The 16,132-nt window shown below is 32.5% G+C and overlaps 2 protein-coding genes across 2 annotated transcripts; one reads left to right on the forward strand and one right to left on the reverse strand.

Annotated features, from left to right (window-relative positions):
• The first annotated feature begins 9,882 nt into the window (after positions 1 to 9,882).
• Positions 9,883 to 12,033, forward strand: LOC148543545 (UPF0481 protein At3g47200-like). Its single transcript, XM_088499491.1, has one exon. It carries the CDS (start codon positions 10,484 to 10,486, stop codon positions 11,879 to 11,881), a length of 1,398 nt encoding a protein of 465 aa, XP_088355617.1. The 5' UTR covers positions 9,883 to 10,483; the 3' UTR covers positions 11,882 to 12,033.
• A 313-nt stretch (positions 12,034 to 12,346) lies between these two features.
• On the reverse strand, positions 12,347 to 14,229 carry LOC107618852 (uncharacterized). The gene is made up of 2 exons (XM_016321025.3): positions 13,866 to 14,229; positions 12,347 to 12,810 (listed from the first exon to the last, which is right to left on the reverse strand). Exons 1-2 carry the CDS (start codon positions 14,097 to 14,099, stop codon positions 12,622 to 12,624), a joined length of 423 nt encoding a protein of 140 aa, XP_016176511.1. The 5' UTR covers positions 14,100 to 14,229; the 3' UTR covers positions 12,347 to 12,621.
• Between the last annotated feature and the right edge of the window lie 1,903 nt (positions 14,230 to 16,132).

Genomic DNA, 16,132 nt, shown 5'->3' on the forward strand with positions numbered 1-16,132 from the left:
CTTTATTACATCGAAACTTGATTGCTTATGAGATGTGTCCAGACTTTTGCAACAGCTTCGAATGTTGTTGTCTCTTTTCTTTCATGGATTCCTTGGTAGATGATGCTGAGGATGGAAGGAGCTTAGATCAGCTGGTGTTATCCAAAATTTGCTTCAAAACGATGAAGAACTGGCGAAATTCCTTAATGATATTGGACATGACTTGCCCACAAAAATGTTCAATCAACTATTCATGAGCGATGCTGTTCCCATTAGTAAGAAATATATCCAAGTCAGGCGTCAAATTGAAGAACATTACTCAGGTAAATGGAGGACTTCTCTGGCTCTAAGTATTTCAGTTCTCCCTGGTCTCTACTTGCCTTTCTGGCTGCACTTGCAGGATTAATTCTCACTGCTCTTCAAACATGGTATACCATACACTCGTAAAAAAATAGTTATCACATTTAAATAAGGAAAAGTCTAGGGGGCAGCAACTTTTATGTTTTCTGGCCAGCACTTAACCATCAAAACAAAAGTGAGTGATTTTTCACTATTAGATGTAATCTCACACCATTAAAAACACTATTGATGGCCAATTGATGGTTAAAAACACTATTAATGGCCAATTGATAATTACAAAATACCAAAATTGCTGACCCTAACATTCCTCTTTAAATAATTCGGGTCCATGCGTGTGTGACCCACTGATCACGGGTTGCATCTAAATTTCTTAGACCCAAAAAAAAGTGTGTAGCGCAAAATGCTTTCTGTGATTTGTATGTTTTGTAATGCATTATTTGATTACTTATGATTGTAATGGGAAAAACATGTTTGCGAATTCATCAAGCTTGTATACTATTGTGTGTTTAGTGGTAACTCAATTCATTCCAAACATCTAAATTCAAATAATAACAGAAGACCACACATCTATCTCCAGCTAAATTTTCCAAACACCCTGTTAGATTCTGATTTCTGAACTCATCCTCCAAAATATAAGAAAACAGAGGTAGGCTTGGGGTTTCTAAGGCAAGTCTAACTATCCAATCAGTATCAAAGCTGCAACTCATACTTGAAATCAAGAACTATCCATTTTCAAAATGAAAGAATATTATATAATGCTGAAGAAAATCTCATGCCCTAAGCTGTTCAAGTTGTGATGTTGATGGTTTGATGAACCAGAAGGGATTAAAAGAGGGAAAGAAATAAGTTCTTCTCATTGTTGGAGAGAATGAAAAATCCCCTTAGAAAATATTTGTTGAGTTATTACACCTTATATACTATGTACTTTTTATGTACTTTCACTAAAAAATAATTACAATGGTAAACCTATTATTGATAAAGAAATAATCTAGGTAACACCCTCCCGCAAGCTAGAATGGTGTAAATCTAACAATCCTAGCTTGGAAACATTAGCAAGAAAAGGACCCGGTGACAGATCTTTGGTAAGAAAATCCGCAAGTTGATCCTTGAAACGAACTGGCATAAGATGAATGAGACCAGACAAATGCTTTTCACGAACAATGTGACAGTCCACTTCAATGTGTTTAGTCCTTTCATGAAAGATGGGATTATTGGCAATGTGAATGGCTGACTAGTTGTCACAGAATAGAGTGATAGATTTTTGAAGCGGCAAGCCAATGAAATCCATTAAGAAAGATAACCAACTAGCTTCACAAGTGGCAACAGCAAGAGACCTATATTCAGCTTCTGCAGAGGACTTGGCAACTGTGGTTTGCTTCTTACTCTTCCAGCTAATGAGTGAGTTCCCAAGCATGAAGCAATAACCGGAAACGGAGCGACGAGTATCGACACAGGTAGCCAGTCAGCGTCAGCAAATCCAGTGAGATGCAGATTAGAAGTAGAGGAGAAGAAGAGACCAGTTGCAGGTCGGCCTTTTAAATATCGGAGTACACGAAAGCAGCCTGTAGGTGAAAGTGGTTGCACAATCCAAAAATTGGCTCAAACGTCCCACAGCATAAGAGATATCGGGTCTAGTGTTTGTGAGGTAAAGGAGTCGGCCGATGAGCTGTCTGTAAATAGTGTTGTCTGTTAAAATGGTACCTGGTTCCTTTGAGAGTTTCTGACTATAATCAAATGGAGTAGAGAGAGGCTTGCAATCTAGATAACCAAAATCTCTGAGAAGGTCCATGGTGTACTTCCGCTGATAAATGTGAATTCCAGAGTTAGAGCGTGCTACTTCCATTCCCAAGAAGTATTTGAGATCACCAAGATCCTTTATTTTGAATTTGTCATCCAAATCTTGCTTGATGGAATTGATTTCACCAATGTCATTCCCGGTTAAAACCAAGTCATCAACATATACTAGAATGGCAGTGAAGCTTTCAGATTGTTTCTTGATGAAGAGTGAATGATCATCAAAAAACTGCTTATAACCAGCATCCACAAGAGTCTGAGTGAGCTTAATGTTCCATTGCCTGCTTGCTTGCTTAAGCCCATATAGAGATTTTTGCAATTTACAAACCAAACCTGGTTGTGATACAGCCAAACCGGGTGGTATCGTCATATAAACTTCCTTGTCCAAATCTCCATGAAGGAAGGCAGTGTTGATGTCCAGCTGTTTCAAATGCCATTTCTTTGCCGCTGCTAATGCTAACATTACTCGTAGGGTAGTCATTTTGACAACTGGACTAAAAGTATCACCATAATCTACTCCTTGCACTTGAGTGAATCCTTTTGCAACTAGCCTCGCTTTGTGCTTCTCTATGGTGCCATCGGGATTGAATTTTACCCGAAAAACTCATTTGCAACCCACAGCCTTCTTGTCTTTTGGGAGTTCAGTGAGACACCAAGTTCTGTTCTGATCTAGAGCTGTCAATTCATCTTGTATTGCCTTTCTCCAACATTCATGTGCAGCCGCTTCCTCATAAGTGCTAGGTTCTTGATTTGAGGTGATGGCTAGAGAAAGTGACTTATATTTTGGGGTTAGTTTATCATATGACAAGTGTTGTGAGATAGGATATAAAGAGTTAGAGTTGGCAACGTTGCTAGAGTGAGTTGTGTGGGTTGTCATACAATGATAGTCCTTCAAATAAGTAGGCGGTTTCTTGACTCTTTCAGACTTTCTAGTAATGCAGTCATGTGTGATGTCAGAGTGTTGTGATGCAGGTGCATTGTTAGTGTGTGGTGTGGTAATGGGTGCAATGGTGTGTGAGGAAATTGGTGAGTGCATTGAACTTGAGAAATGTTCATTTGAATCTATGAGTGTGGTATGTGTGGGTGATTGCAAATGATGTGTGGATGGTGTATCATATTGAAAAAGATCAATGCATTGTGGAGTACGAATAGGTACAACAGAAATGTCAGTGCTAGTGGAATGTAAAAATGGAAAATGAGTTTCATAAAAAATTACATTTCTGGATATGAAAATTTTCGTTGATTTTAAATCAATAAGTCGAAAACCCTTTGTTCCTAATTTAAAACCAAGAAAAACTATTTTTCTAGCTCTTGGGTCTAATTTTATTCTTGAATTTGTTAATGTGGAGGCATATGCAAGAGAACCAAATACTCTTAAATATGAAAGGTCAGGTAAGTTACCATATAAAAGCTTATAAGGACTAGCATTATCCATGTTAGTGCTGGGCAGCCTATTAATTAGGTAAATGGCGTGAGCAACTGCGTATTGCCAAAAACAATGTGGAATTCCTGATTGAAATAGCAGTGCTCTAACAACACCTAAAATATGCTGGTGTTTTTTCTCTATAATCCCGTTTTGCTCTGGTGTTTCTACACAAGAAGTTTGGTGTAAAATTCCAGTTGATGCAAAAAAGGATTTTAGAGTGAACTCTGCCCCATTGTCAGTCCTTATACACTTAACTTGTTTTTCAAATTGTACTCTGACAAAATTCACAAAATTAATAACCAATTGTGATGTTTCAGATTTGGTTTTCATAAAAAAAATCCAAGTGAATTTGCTCTTGCCATCCACCACAGTCAAAAAATACCTATGTCCTTCATTGGAAGGGACAGAAATAGGACCCCAGATATCCATATGAACTAAGTCAAAACAATCTTTTATTTTAGTTGTACTAAGATTAAAAGATAATTTCTTTTGTTTTGCAAAATGACATGAATCACAAGGAAATTTTGAAGCAATACAATCTATAAAAGGATAATACTTCTTCAGAAAAATCAATTTATGCATGGGTATGTGTCCTAATCTAAGATGCCAAATGTTGTTGTGCTCACTGTGTGAAGGTGTGGTGGGATGAGTAGTAGTCGAAGTGAGAGAATTCTGGTTCTCTACTCATTGTATGTAACCCTTCTATACACTCAGAAATGCCAATCATTTTTTATGTGGATCTATCTTGTATCTCACAACATTTATCATTGATTAACAGTTGACAATGTAAGTTTGAGGTTAACTTTGATACAGATATCAGTTTAAAATCAAAAGAAGGAATGTATAAAACATTTTTGAGAAAAAATTTTTTAGAGAATGTGATTGTGCCAATGATGGTGCTAACAGTTTTGGTCCCATTTGGCAATATCACATTGATTGGATCAATATTTTGAAAACTTGCAAAATCTTTTAAGTCAAAAGTCACATGATCTGTTGCACCGGAATCAATGACCCATAGTGCAGATTTTGGAGTGATAATGCTCATAATTCTCGCATTAAAATGTAATGCAATGGTTTTACCTGGAGTGGAAGTTTGAATGGAATTAGTCAAAATTTGATTTGCATTATGAGGTTGTTGCTGCACACTTTTGTCTTTGATCAACTCTAACAAGGCAAATCTTTGCTTTGGAGTGAATCCAGATCTTGATATTCCAGTGTTCTCTTGGAGACAATTGAGCTGGAATTGTTTGTCATCATGCCCCTCAGTGATCACGTGATTAATGGTAGTGTTATGTTGCTGCCATTGATAGAAATGAGAGGAGTACACATGCTTCTTATAGCATACATCTTCTGTATGGCCTTACTTGATGTAGCTCCACGACCTCTGCAATGGGAGGATCTGTTTGCCATGTTTGCCATTTTGAGAAATCAATGAATCACAGAGTAATAAGAATTCAGATCTTCTTCCTTCCAACTCGTTGATCGGAATATGTTCACCAAGAAAGAATCTTACGAAATAGCCTCTCATCAAACTCTATTGGATGAGTTTGAAGGAAGAGGTAAGAATGAGAGAAAGAAAATGTCGAAAGAAAAATTAGGGATAGAACGAAAATGGCAAAATTAGATTGATCTCAATTCACAACTTTTTTTTTTTTTAATAATTTGATTCACAGCTTGGTTGCTCTCCACGTTCACCGCACCATGAAAAAAATCTCATGCTCTAAGCTGTTCAAGCTGTGATGTTGATGGTTTGATGAACCAAAAGGGATTAAGAGAGGAAGAGAAATAAGTTCTTCTCATTGTTGGAGAGAATGAAAAATCCCCTTAGAAAATATTTGTTGAGTTATTACACCTTATATACTATGTATTTTTTATGTACTTTCACTAAAAAATAATTACAATGGTAAACCTATTATTGATAAAGAAATAATCTAGGTAACAAATGCAATCAAGTTGAAACAAAAATCATTACCCTACCGCATCCATATGTAATTACTTTATAGCAGGCAGATAAAATTGTTGTATGTGGAGAGAATATGATGTGAGAACAAGCACTTGCATAAGCTACAACTAATATCAGGGTATAAAACAGAATTGGCAGCTAGCAAAACTTGAAGAAAAGCTCTCACATCCCTGATACAATGAAATAACCATCATCTATCTATGCTAAGTGTAGCAAAAGCAGCAAGTTGGCATTGAGATATCAAAACAATTCGATCTTCTCGCTCCATTATTGCTGTTTTGGCTCATCTGTCTCCTCCTTATCAGGATCTTCCTCTGGTTCCTCTTTCTTTTCTTCCTCCTCTTCCTCGTCCTCTTCGGGTGGATCCGCAGGCAATGGAGGTGGCAATGGTGTCTTCATCGGACTAAATTGAGGGAATATATCCGGTCTTCGTCCTGGCTTAGGCCTTTCCCATTCCTATAAATATGATATGCATTCAATATTCAATTAGTGTATTTCTCGAATGGCCACCAATTGTGAACAGAGTAAGGTTCACCACAAACCCATATCTGAACGATACTAATAGACAACGCCAATAAATTGTGTGTGTAGAGAAATGTGAGGGAAAGCATTAACCACTATGTAAAAAATGTCAATTTTTTCAATATTTTAGTAAGTATAATTCCATATGTTTTAACCCCCCCCTTTTCTTTTCTTTTTTTAATGATAATTAATTATTAAAAATAAGACAACAATTTTAAATTATTTAGACTATTTTTTGTTATCTCTCAAATATTAGTGTATGTTTATTGGATTAAATTTCATCGCTCTTAGTTTCACAATAGACAATACAATTAATTAAAGGAACTTTCTAAGAAGTTTCAATGCACCACCTAAGTTTAGTTTGTTGATCTTTTAGTGGAGGAGTTCATCAAGTAATATAATTTTGATTTTTGAACCTAACGCATGATTTGATCATAGTGAAAGATAATATCTCTTTTTTAATCTGTGGTCTCGGTTCAAGTTTTGACTATAAAGTAATCAATATTGTAGGGTGAGTCTTATTTCTAATAGAATCTCTAATACTTGATTGCCTCCAAATACTTTTAGTTTAAAAAAGAAAAAAGAGAAAAAAAAAAAAAGAGTAATGTAACTGCGTATATTTGTTGTGTTGATGGAGTGAAGGATATAAGAAAAAGATGCGTGCTTATTATTTTATGGAACTTCTCAAGGATGTGATTCTTAATTTGAGCGAAACTTTTCTACAATAATCCAGCTTTTTTAGTCCATTATTTTCAATTTTTAATTAGTTGGACAGAGACTCGTTTACTTTAATTAGTGATATCTCAGTTGAGTTATAACTTATAAGGAAAAGTATAGGGTACCAACATATTATCTGCCAACTTATTGCTAATAATAATTAATTATTATATTTTAAACACATATATAAAGAGACACATCCAGAAAATATATCTATAAAGACACTTCTATTAAACACAGCCATGAAAAATACATTTTTATTAGACACATCCACGAAGACACATCCAATAAATATAGTTATACATAAGAGTTGGCAGATGTTGGCAGAAACGCTGTTGGTAACGTAGCGGAACCTAACTTATAAATATGTGTTAATTAAAGAAGAAAAAAAAGGTATCAAGAGAATTGTGGCTAAAATAATCCGAAATAATTTCAAACAAAACTGCCTCTAATAAAAGATGTATTAAGAAACAACAAATTAATATATAGTACTATAACTAAATAAACAAGGATGTTTTGATTAAAAAAAAACTCTTATAGTAAGTGTAATCATCGATTCAAACTACGTATTTAGCGTGTTAATTAACAAAATGACTGATTATAAATAACGTAACTATCAGATTGCAATAAATTATTGTGATTTATATGAACATTTACAAGTACTCCCTTTATTCAATTACAGTTTACAGACAACATTATAAGTTGTTTTATTATAAGTTTATTGATATTAATTTTAATAATTTTTTCCAATTATATGTCTATTCAATAATTGTAGTATATTTAAACATTTAATAAACTTTTTTGAACTTATAGTTTTAAATCAAATTAGTGTAAAGTTTTTCCCTAATTATAAGCATGGTACGACGTTCCTTGCTTGCTTAGAAGGGTAAAGGATTTCAGTATATAGAATAAAATAAAGGTAATCAAGCAGCCTAAATCGAAGTACATAAATGATTGTGTAGGTTCTTCTGTTTAATTTGAAGACACATACATACATAGATGCATGCTTCTTCTCCAATTACTAATTAATATGATATATGTGTCCAAACTCCAAACAGAGTACCTGATCTCCCTCTTCTCTCTCCTCTTACAAGGCAAGTTATGACCCTATTCTTCTATCTTCCTATAAACCTTTTTCATTTTTTTTTTATTAATTATTTAACTCAGAAACCATTATTTTGCATTCATTGCTTTCTTTTCGTCAAATTATGGTTTAATTATTTGGTTGATTCTTATAGTTTTATTAAATTTTTAATTAATATTTTATATATTTTTTTTATTGATGGGTTTTATACTGCTTTAATTTTGAAATTAAATCTTTCATAATATAAAAAGGGATAAGTATTGTTTTGGTCCCTATCTAATTTTCGATTTAGAATCGTCTTTAACGTTTTTTTTTCGTATTAAAATCGTCCTATGGACAAAAATACCCTCCCCTTCCCCTCCCCCCACCCGGTCTCCCTTTCCCGCCTCCCCCTCCCCCCTCCCCTTTCGATTTAGAATCGTCCTTAACGTTTTTTTTCATTTGCAAATTGGAGGTATTTATAATTAAAAACTTAATTAAATTTTTGATCACATGTATTTTGGTAAAAATATTATGTTAATTTTAATATTTTTAATATGAAAAGGACGTAAATTATAAAATTAAAAGTAGTATAGAAATTCAATTGAAAGAAAAAAATATAAAAATTTAATTAAAAATTTGATAAAATTATAGAGATTAACAGAATAATTAAACCTTAAATTATTGATTTGCATCCTTAGTTGTTTGTAAAGAAATGACTTACATGTATACTTTTTGGTGATATATATATTTCTTCTCTTATTAGCCACTCTAATGCTAGCTTTAATTTCAGTTTTATTTTTAGTATTAATAAAATTATATATTATAAATAGTGATTTAAAATTAAATATGAGAATTATTATTTTAATATTTAGTTTTAATTTAATTTAAGTTTTATATTATTTTTAATTATTTTATCAAAATAATTATATAAAATGTAATATTATCTTTTTAAAATGAGACCAATTTTATTATATAAGAAGTAATACTCTAAAAGTGATTTTATAACATGGCACTATGATATTGGAATTTTAATTTTAGTTTTTAAAATAAATAATTTTATAACATGATGTCAAAATTTTTATAATTTAAAAATATATCATTGTTATTCTAGAAGAAAATAATTTTAGCATCAAGGTAAACAATGTCTATACAAAAATTTATATAAATTCATAAAAAGAGTTATGTGAAGGAGTAGTGTGATAAATATATAATTATTTATATATTTTCTTGTCAACTTAAAATTTTTAAGATAAGTGATTTTATAGTATCTAGTTTGTATTTAATTTTTTCTATAAAATAATACATATGAATAATGAATTATAATTCCTTTTTTACTATCTTATAATTTTGATATTGTCATTATGAATATATTTTAAAATATGTGCTTAATTCTTTAAAAACGGTTCAAGTAAGAAATTAAAAAAAATATTGAACCAAAGATGCATAAGATGATGATATTAGGTTTATTTAAAATATACTTTATATGGAACATAAAATTTAGAAATAGAAAGTGATCGCGGGATTAAATATTATGCGTGTATATAAAAAATCAGTTATTAAATTAGTTATTATATATATCTTATTTTTTATGTATGTGTAACATGATTTCACATAATATACTAACAAAATATAGAAGATGACATTAGACATAAAGGTTTGGTAATAAAGTACGTTTCGAACATCAAAATTCAGCCTTTAATAAACTATGGGAAAATATTTTAAAAATACTAATATTCTAATAGTTTTATATGTTAATTTTAATTAATATATATTTTTTATAATTAAAATGAACGAGTAAAGTCACTAGAATACTGTTATTTTTTATGAAGCACGGATACCTGATTGAGTTGCCATGTGGACGTGTCAGACACATTTTGGACATGACACTCATCCACACTCGTTCGACACGCGTGTTTGGCTTTTCCAACCGTATCTTAATAAAAAATAAAAAAAAATTTCATCACGTGTCCGCATGTCCAGTCTTATTCTTAACATATATTGTTGAAATGAGTTTAGAAATAATATATATTATTATTTATTAAAACAAAAAATATTTTAAATACTTTTATATAGTTAAAAAAAGACATTAAAAATAGTCAAAAAATTATTTTATATTTTAACAGCAATAAAATATCAAAAATTCATTGTAATTTATCTAAAAAATACTTTATATTCTATATATATGTCGTGTCCCCGTGTCTTATAAGATTTTAAAATTCGTGTGTCCGCATGTCCCGTGTCGTGTCATGTCCCGTGTCGTGTCAGTGTTCGTGCATCATAGGTTATTTCTGTTGAGTAATGCTACATGTATACCAAAATCAGTCACTAAAGTCACAGTATAAAATACATGTTGAAATACAAATATACATTGAAAATAAATTAAACCACACATGTATTTATATACAAATATATTGATAGCTGATTTTGGTGTACAAATAGCATTTTTGATTTCTGAAATGCATGAAACTTTTCCTAAACTATATACACACACGCACCTTCCTTACCTGTTTGATTACATGAGTTGAAAAGATTGACGAGTGATTATAAAAATACTAACTTGAAGTGAGTGTTAATAAATGTTGATTTTTTGTTTGTGGTAGCGAGCAGTGAGCAGCATACAAATTAAATAACCTCAGGTGTTGTTGTATCATCTGCAATGGCAGAGGATGCAAAGGTGGCAAGGGAAGCAAAGCTTGCCCAACTACTGAATCAAACATTTGATCATAATAATCAAATTTCTTCAACTCCCAAGATACAAAGAGTTCCTCTTTTTTGGCGTCAAAAAACCAACTTCTACGAGTATTGCATACCCAAAATGATATCATTTGGTCCCATTCATCATGGCAACGAAAATCTGAAGCAACAAGGTCAACACTTGAAATCTCAATGGGCATCTCTCTACATTGAAGAATACAGTAAAGAAGTAGGTCCTTGTAATGGTAACAAGCAAGAAGCAGCAAACTATTTGTATGGAGTTGTAAGATATAAGATTGGGGAACTGAAGGAGCTGTTTGCTGAGGATGTAATTGAAGAGTATAGTGATGAAGAACTGATTTGGATGCTGTTTGAGGATGGATGCTCTTTGCTCTATTACATGGACCACGTTGATGTTCAGCGTCCAGAAGAACTGAAGCTAAAGCTTGATCAACTGATGCATACTTGGAGAGATATTGAATTGCTGGAAAATCAACTTCCAATAAAATTGCTGCAGCTGCTGAGCAAAACACAAGGTGCTGACTTGGACTATTTACTGATCAATTTTATGAGCATGGGTGAAGCAAAGCGGAGTGGAAGGACAACGATCACAATCACCTATACGCCTACAAGAAATCATATACTTGATTTTGTTCGCTCATTCTACCTTCAAACAGAGATTGGACAGAATATCCCAAACCAAAACGGTGGAAATCAGACGCCTCCTCCTCCTCCTCCTCCTCATTCCTCCCTATTTTGGCAAACTTACAAGAACATACGTGATCTCAAAAAATCAGGGATTCGGGTAAAGGCAAACAAGAGTGATCCATGGAAGTGGCATAACATCACTTTTACCTCGAGATGGTTTAGTGGAGAATTGACACTTCCTTTGTGGGTATACAACGATGTCACGCCTTACTTTTTTCGAAACTTGATTGCGTACGAGATGTGTCCAGACTTTCGCAACAGCTTTGAATGTTGTTGTTTCTTTTCTTTCTTGGATTCCTTGGTAGATGATGCTGAGGATGTCAAGGAGCTTAGATCAGCTGGTGTTATCCAAAATTTGCTTCAAAGCGACCAAGAACTGGCCAAATTCCTTAATGACATTGGACATGACTTGCCCACTAAAATGTTCAATCAAATATACACAAGCAATGCTGTCTCATTTAGCAAGAAATATATCCAAGTCAGGCATCAAATTGAAGAACATTACTCGAGTGGATGGAGAACTTTTCTGGCTGAAACACGGAGTACTTATTTCAGTTCTCCCTGGTCTTTGCTTGCCTTCTTGGGTGCACTTGCTGCATTAATTCTTGCTGCTCTTCAAACATGGTATACCATACATCCTCCTAAAAAATAGTTATCATATTTCCATAATAAGTCTGTGTGTGTGAGTGTGATCTAGGGATCATAGTTTGAATCAGAATTTCTTGGACCCAAAAAAGGTGTGTACTTCGCATTGGTTTTTATTATTTGTGTTTTGGAATGCATTATTTGATTACTTATGATTGTAATGGGAAAACATGTTTGCTAATTCATCAAGCTTGTATACTATTTGTGTGTTTAGTGTTAACTCGTTGACTCCAAACATCAAAATTCAAATAATAACAGAACCGACTACATATCTATCTCCAGTTAACTTTTCTAAACACCCTGTTAGGATTCTGATTTCTGAACCCATCATCCAAAATATAAAAAAAGAGGAAAGCTTAGGGGTTATAACGCTAGCCTAACTATCCAATCAGCATCAAAGCTGCAACTCATACTTGAAATCAAGAACTATCCATTTTCAAAATGAAAGAATATTATATAATGCAATCAAGTTGAAACAAAAATCATTACCCTACCCCATCCATATGTAATATTACTTTATAGTAGGCAGACAAAATTGTTGTATGTGGAGAGAATATGATGTGAGAACAAGCACTTGCATAAACTACAACTAATATCAGGGTATAAAACAGAATTGGCAGCTAGCAAAACTTGAAGAAAAGCTCTCACATCCCTGATACAATGAAATAACCATCATCTATCTATGCTAAGTGTAGCAAGCAGCAAGTTGGCATTGAGATATCAAAACAACTCGATCTTCTCGCTCCATTATTGCTGTTTTGGCTCATCTGTCTCCTCCTTATCAGGATCTTCCTCTGGTTCCTCTTTCTTTTCTTCCTCCTCTTCCTCGTCCTCTTCGGGTGGATCTGCAGGCAATGGAGGTGGCAATGGTGTCTTCATTGGACTAAATTGAGGGAATATATCCGGTCTTCGTCCTGGCTTCGGCCTTTCCCATTCCTATAAATATGATATGCATTCAATATTCAATTAGTGTATTTCTCGAATGGCCACCAATTGAGAACAGAGTAAGGTTCACCACAAACCGATATCTGAACAATACTAATAGACGACCCCAATAAATTAAGCGTGTAGAGAAATGTAACGAAATGTGAGTGAAAGCATTACGCGGTAAAGGAAGGAGAAGTGGAGGAGGGAAAAAAGAAATTGAGAGCTTGTGATGTATTCAACAATTTCAAGCTCCATTAACCACTATGTAAAAAATGTCCATTTTTTGAATATTTTAGTAAGCATAATTCCATATGTTTTAATCCCCCCCCCCCCTTCTCTTTCTTTTTTTTTTTCTCCCCCAACAATAACAAAATCTAGGGTTTTGAAGGGTTTATGAAAAAAGTGTGAATATATATACTAGCCTTTCCTCTTCCCTCCCTTACTCCCCAAAATCAATCTCACAAACCCCTCTAGTTTCATAAGAAGTAATCTAGATAGATAACTCATAACTGTTTTTGTCCCCCTTCATTTACTGCACAACTAGACAACAACAAATCATCTATGGAAGAAAGGGTAAGTTGTGGTTTCCATGAGATAGGATCCATTACTTGCTAAAATTATGCACAAGAAAATAGTGGCACAACCAAAGCATCCATAATTCAACCACACCCCAGCACATATCTCCAAACAAACAATATAAGATCAATTTATCCAAGAGTTAACCCTATCTTTGTTCAATTAGACAGTTTAAATCATCTGAATGCAATTTTAGGATGATGTCATCAATCATAGACAGCCAAGTGCCAATTCAGCTAGAAGCTAGAGACACTAATTAATTAAAATCCTAATTTTCCCTATTAACCAAACGAATTTCAACAATTTCAAGTATTAAGCGTAAGAACCAGTTCCCCTAAATTTCAAACACCAATTGTGCCCTAATTCTAAGCCAAAACACACGCAAGGTAAAAGTAACAACCTTCAAGAACCTCTTGCAGCACGAAACATGCTTCAACACCAGCACAAGAATTCAAACAAGAAAGAGAGAGAGAAATGAAGGAACATACAATAGGGAAATCGAGAGGGGAACGGCGAGTCATCTTCTCCTCTTCGGGGGCCATACGAACACGGAGGGAGTGGAAGCGATGGGAAAGTGGAATTGGAGAGAGAGAGCAGCAATGGACAGTAAAGGGTACTCGAAAGTTGTGGAAAGATGAAGACTTGTTGACGGAAGAGGAAGAAGAAGGAGGTGGAAGGAGTAAGGCGGTGGTGGTGGTGGTTGTAAACAGCGCCATGGGCATTGGTGGGTGTGTGTGGTTGGTGAGGCGTGAATGTGTGTTTGCGGCTGCGAAACACCTAATCCTTCCCCTTCCTTTGCTATTTCTTCTTCATTGGTTCTTATTTAATATTTACACCCTTCCTTGGTCGGTCTATTTTTTAGGCCAGTTTAGGACGTTTTAAAAGTAATATTTTTGAATTTTTTATTTATGAAAAATAATAATATTAATATTTAGTGTAATTTTTAAAATTAAATTATAATTTTTTTAAAAATTATTTTAAAAGTTTATAAAAAAATAATTTTTTTATAATATTATTATTTTTTATCATATTTTTATAAAATAATTATTTTTAAAATTAAAAATTTAAATATAAAATAATTTATTTATAAATTATTTTTAATATAATTATTTATTATTTAAATTATTTTTTTAATTAATTAAATTATTTATTCAAATTAGACCTTAGTTTTTTACCAAATTTAAACATATATACTTTCATCAACACAAAATAAAAAAATAAATAATAAAAAGTATAACAATTTTTATGTGTGAACACATTACTAAAGCTAATTATTTATATTTTTAACTATTGAAAATTTCATATATATAGATTCTTTTATTGAGAAAGGCTTATTTGTTATATTATTTTAATGGTTAGAAAGTCATAAATATCATATTTTGATTAAAGGCTCATGTATATCTAAAGAAAAATTGAAGAAAATAAAAGTATTTGATAAAAGACACATAATCCTGAAAATCAATTCAATATTCATGACCCTGAATGCCGACCAATTTTAGCACTGCAAAATGGCAAAAACATTAATCTCCACATGAATGCATTATCTTTATTTTTCTCTATGCAAAACTCCCCTAGACACAAAATTCCATGATTTTCATTATGCATAATTTCAAAATCAGCCTTTTCCATGATCTTTTCATTTGACTTCTATTCAATTTCCTATCCTCTTTAAGTCATGATGCACGGATACTGATACGGATATAGAACACAACACGATATGAGATATATCGATACTTGAATTTTAAAATCTTATAAGATACAGAAATACGCATATATATAAAATATAAAGTATATTTTTTAGATAAATCGTAGTGATATTTTGATATTTTATTAATATTAAAATTTAAATTAAATTTTTTTATTATTTTTAATGTCTTATTTTAATTATATCAAGTATTTAAAATATTTTTTGTTTTAATAAATAATAATATATACTATATCTAAATTTATTTTAAAAATATATTTTAAGAATAAGACTGGACACACTGACACGTGATAGTATTTAAGTATGTTCAAACTGTTCGAAAAAGAATTTTTTACTTTTTATTAGGACACACTTGTCGAATGAATATCGATAAATATCGTATCCGAAATGTGTTCGACATGTGAATACAACAACTCAACTAAGTGTCCGTGCTTCATAACTTTTAAATCATCAATTTATTAAATAATCCAAATATCTTATGCAACACGCTTTTTTTAATTTAAATATAATTAAATAGGGAGACCCTTATTTTCAGTTGAGTTGTTTTGACAGATACAAGTGTTTCATATATAGCTATATTTTTCTTACGATATGGATTCATATTTTTCATACTATATATTTTGCTTACGACATTAATGTTAATAATTGTATAAATAATTCTATATACTCCATGCTCCTCTCATAGTATTTTTGTACAATCCATAATTGCACTTTTACTTCACTAATTAAAAAAACGAATAAAAGAAAAACAATTCTATACATACACGTAATTACAGTTTTGTTTATCATATTTTCTTTTTAGTTCCTTTTCCGGGTCAACCTAAATTGTTTGACCAATTTTGAGTTATCATACCATATTCATATGCCTTTTTTCTTTAATTTTTGGTATTGCCCATTTTCAGTGTCCAAAACACGTTTTGGGCCCAAAGCGGCCCAGTAAATTACCTTGCGTTTAATTTTCAATTCTTTTCTTGGAGGGCTCTTAACCATAAAGTCAAACTGGCACTCAGAAGAAGCAAAAAAAAAAAAAAAAAGTGGAGAGAGAGAGGA

The sequence above is a fragment of the Arachis ipaensis genome, chromosome B9 (genome assembly GCF_059453495.1).
Source record: "Arachis ipaensis isolate K30076 ecotype BB chromosome B9, ASM5945349v1, whole genome shotgun sequence".
NCBI classification, from domain to species: Eukaryota; Viridiplantae; Streptophyta; class Magnoliopsida; order Fabales; family Fabaceae; genus Arachis; species Arachis ipaensis.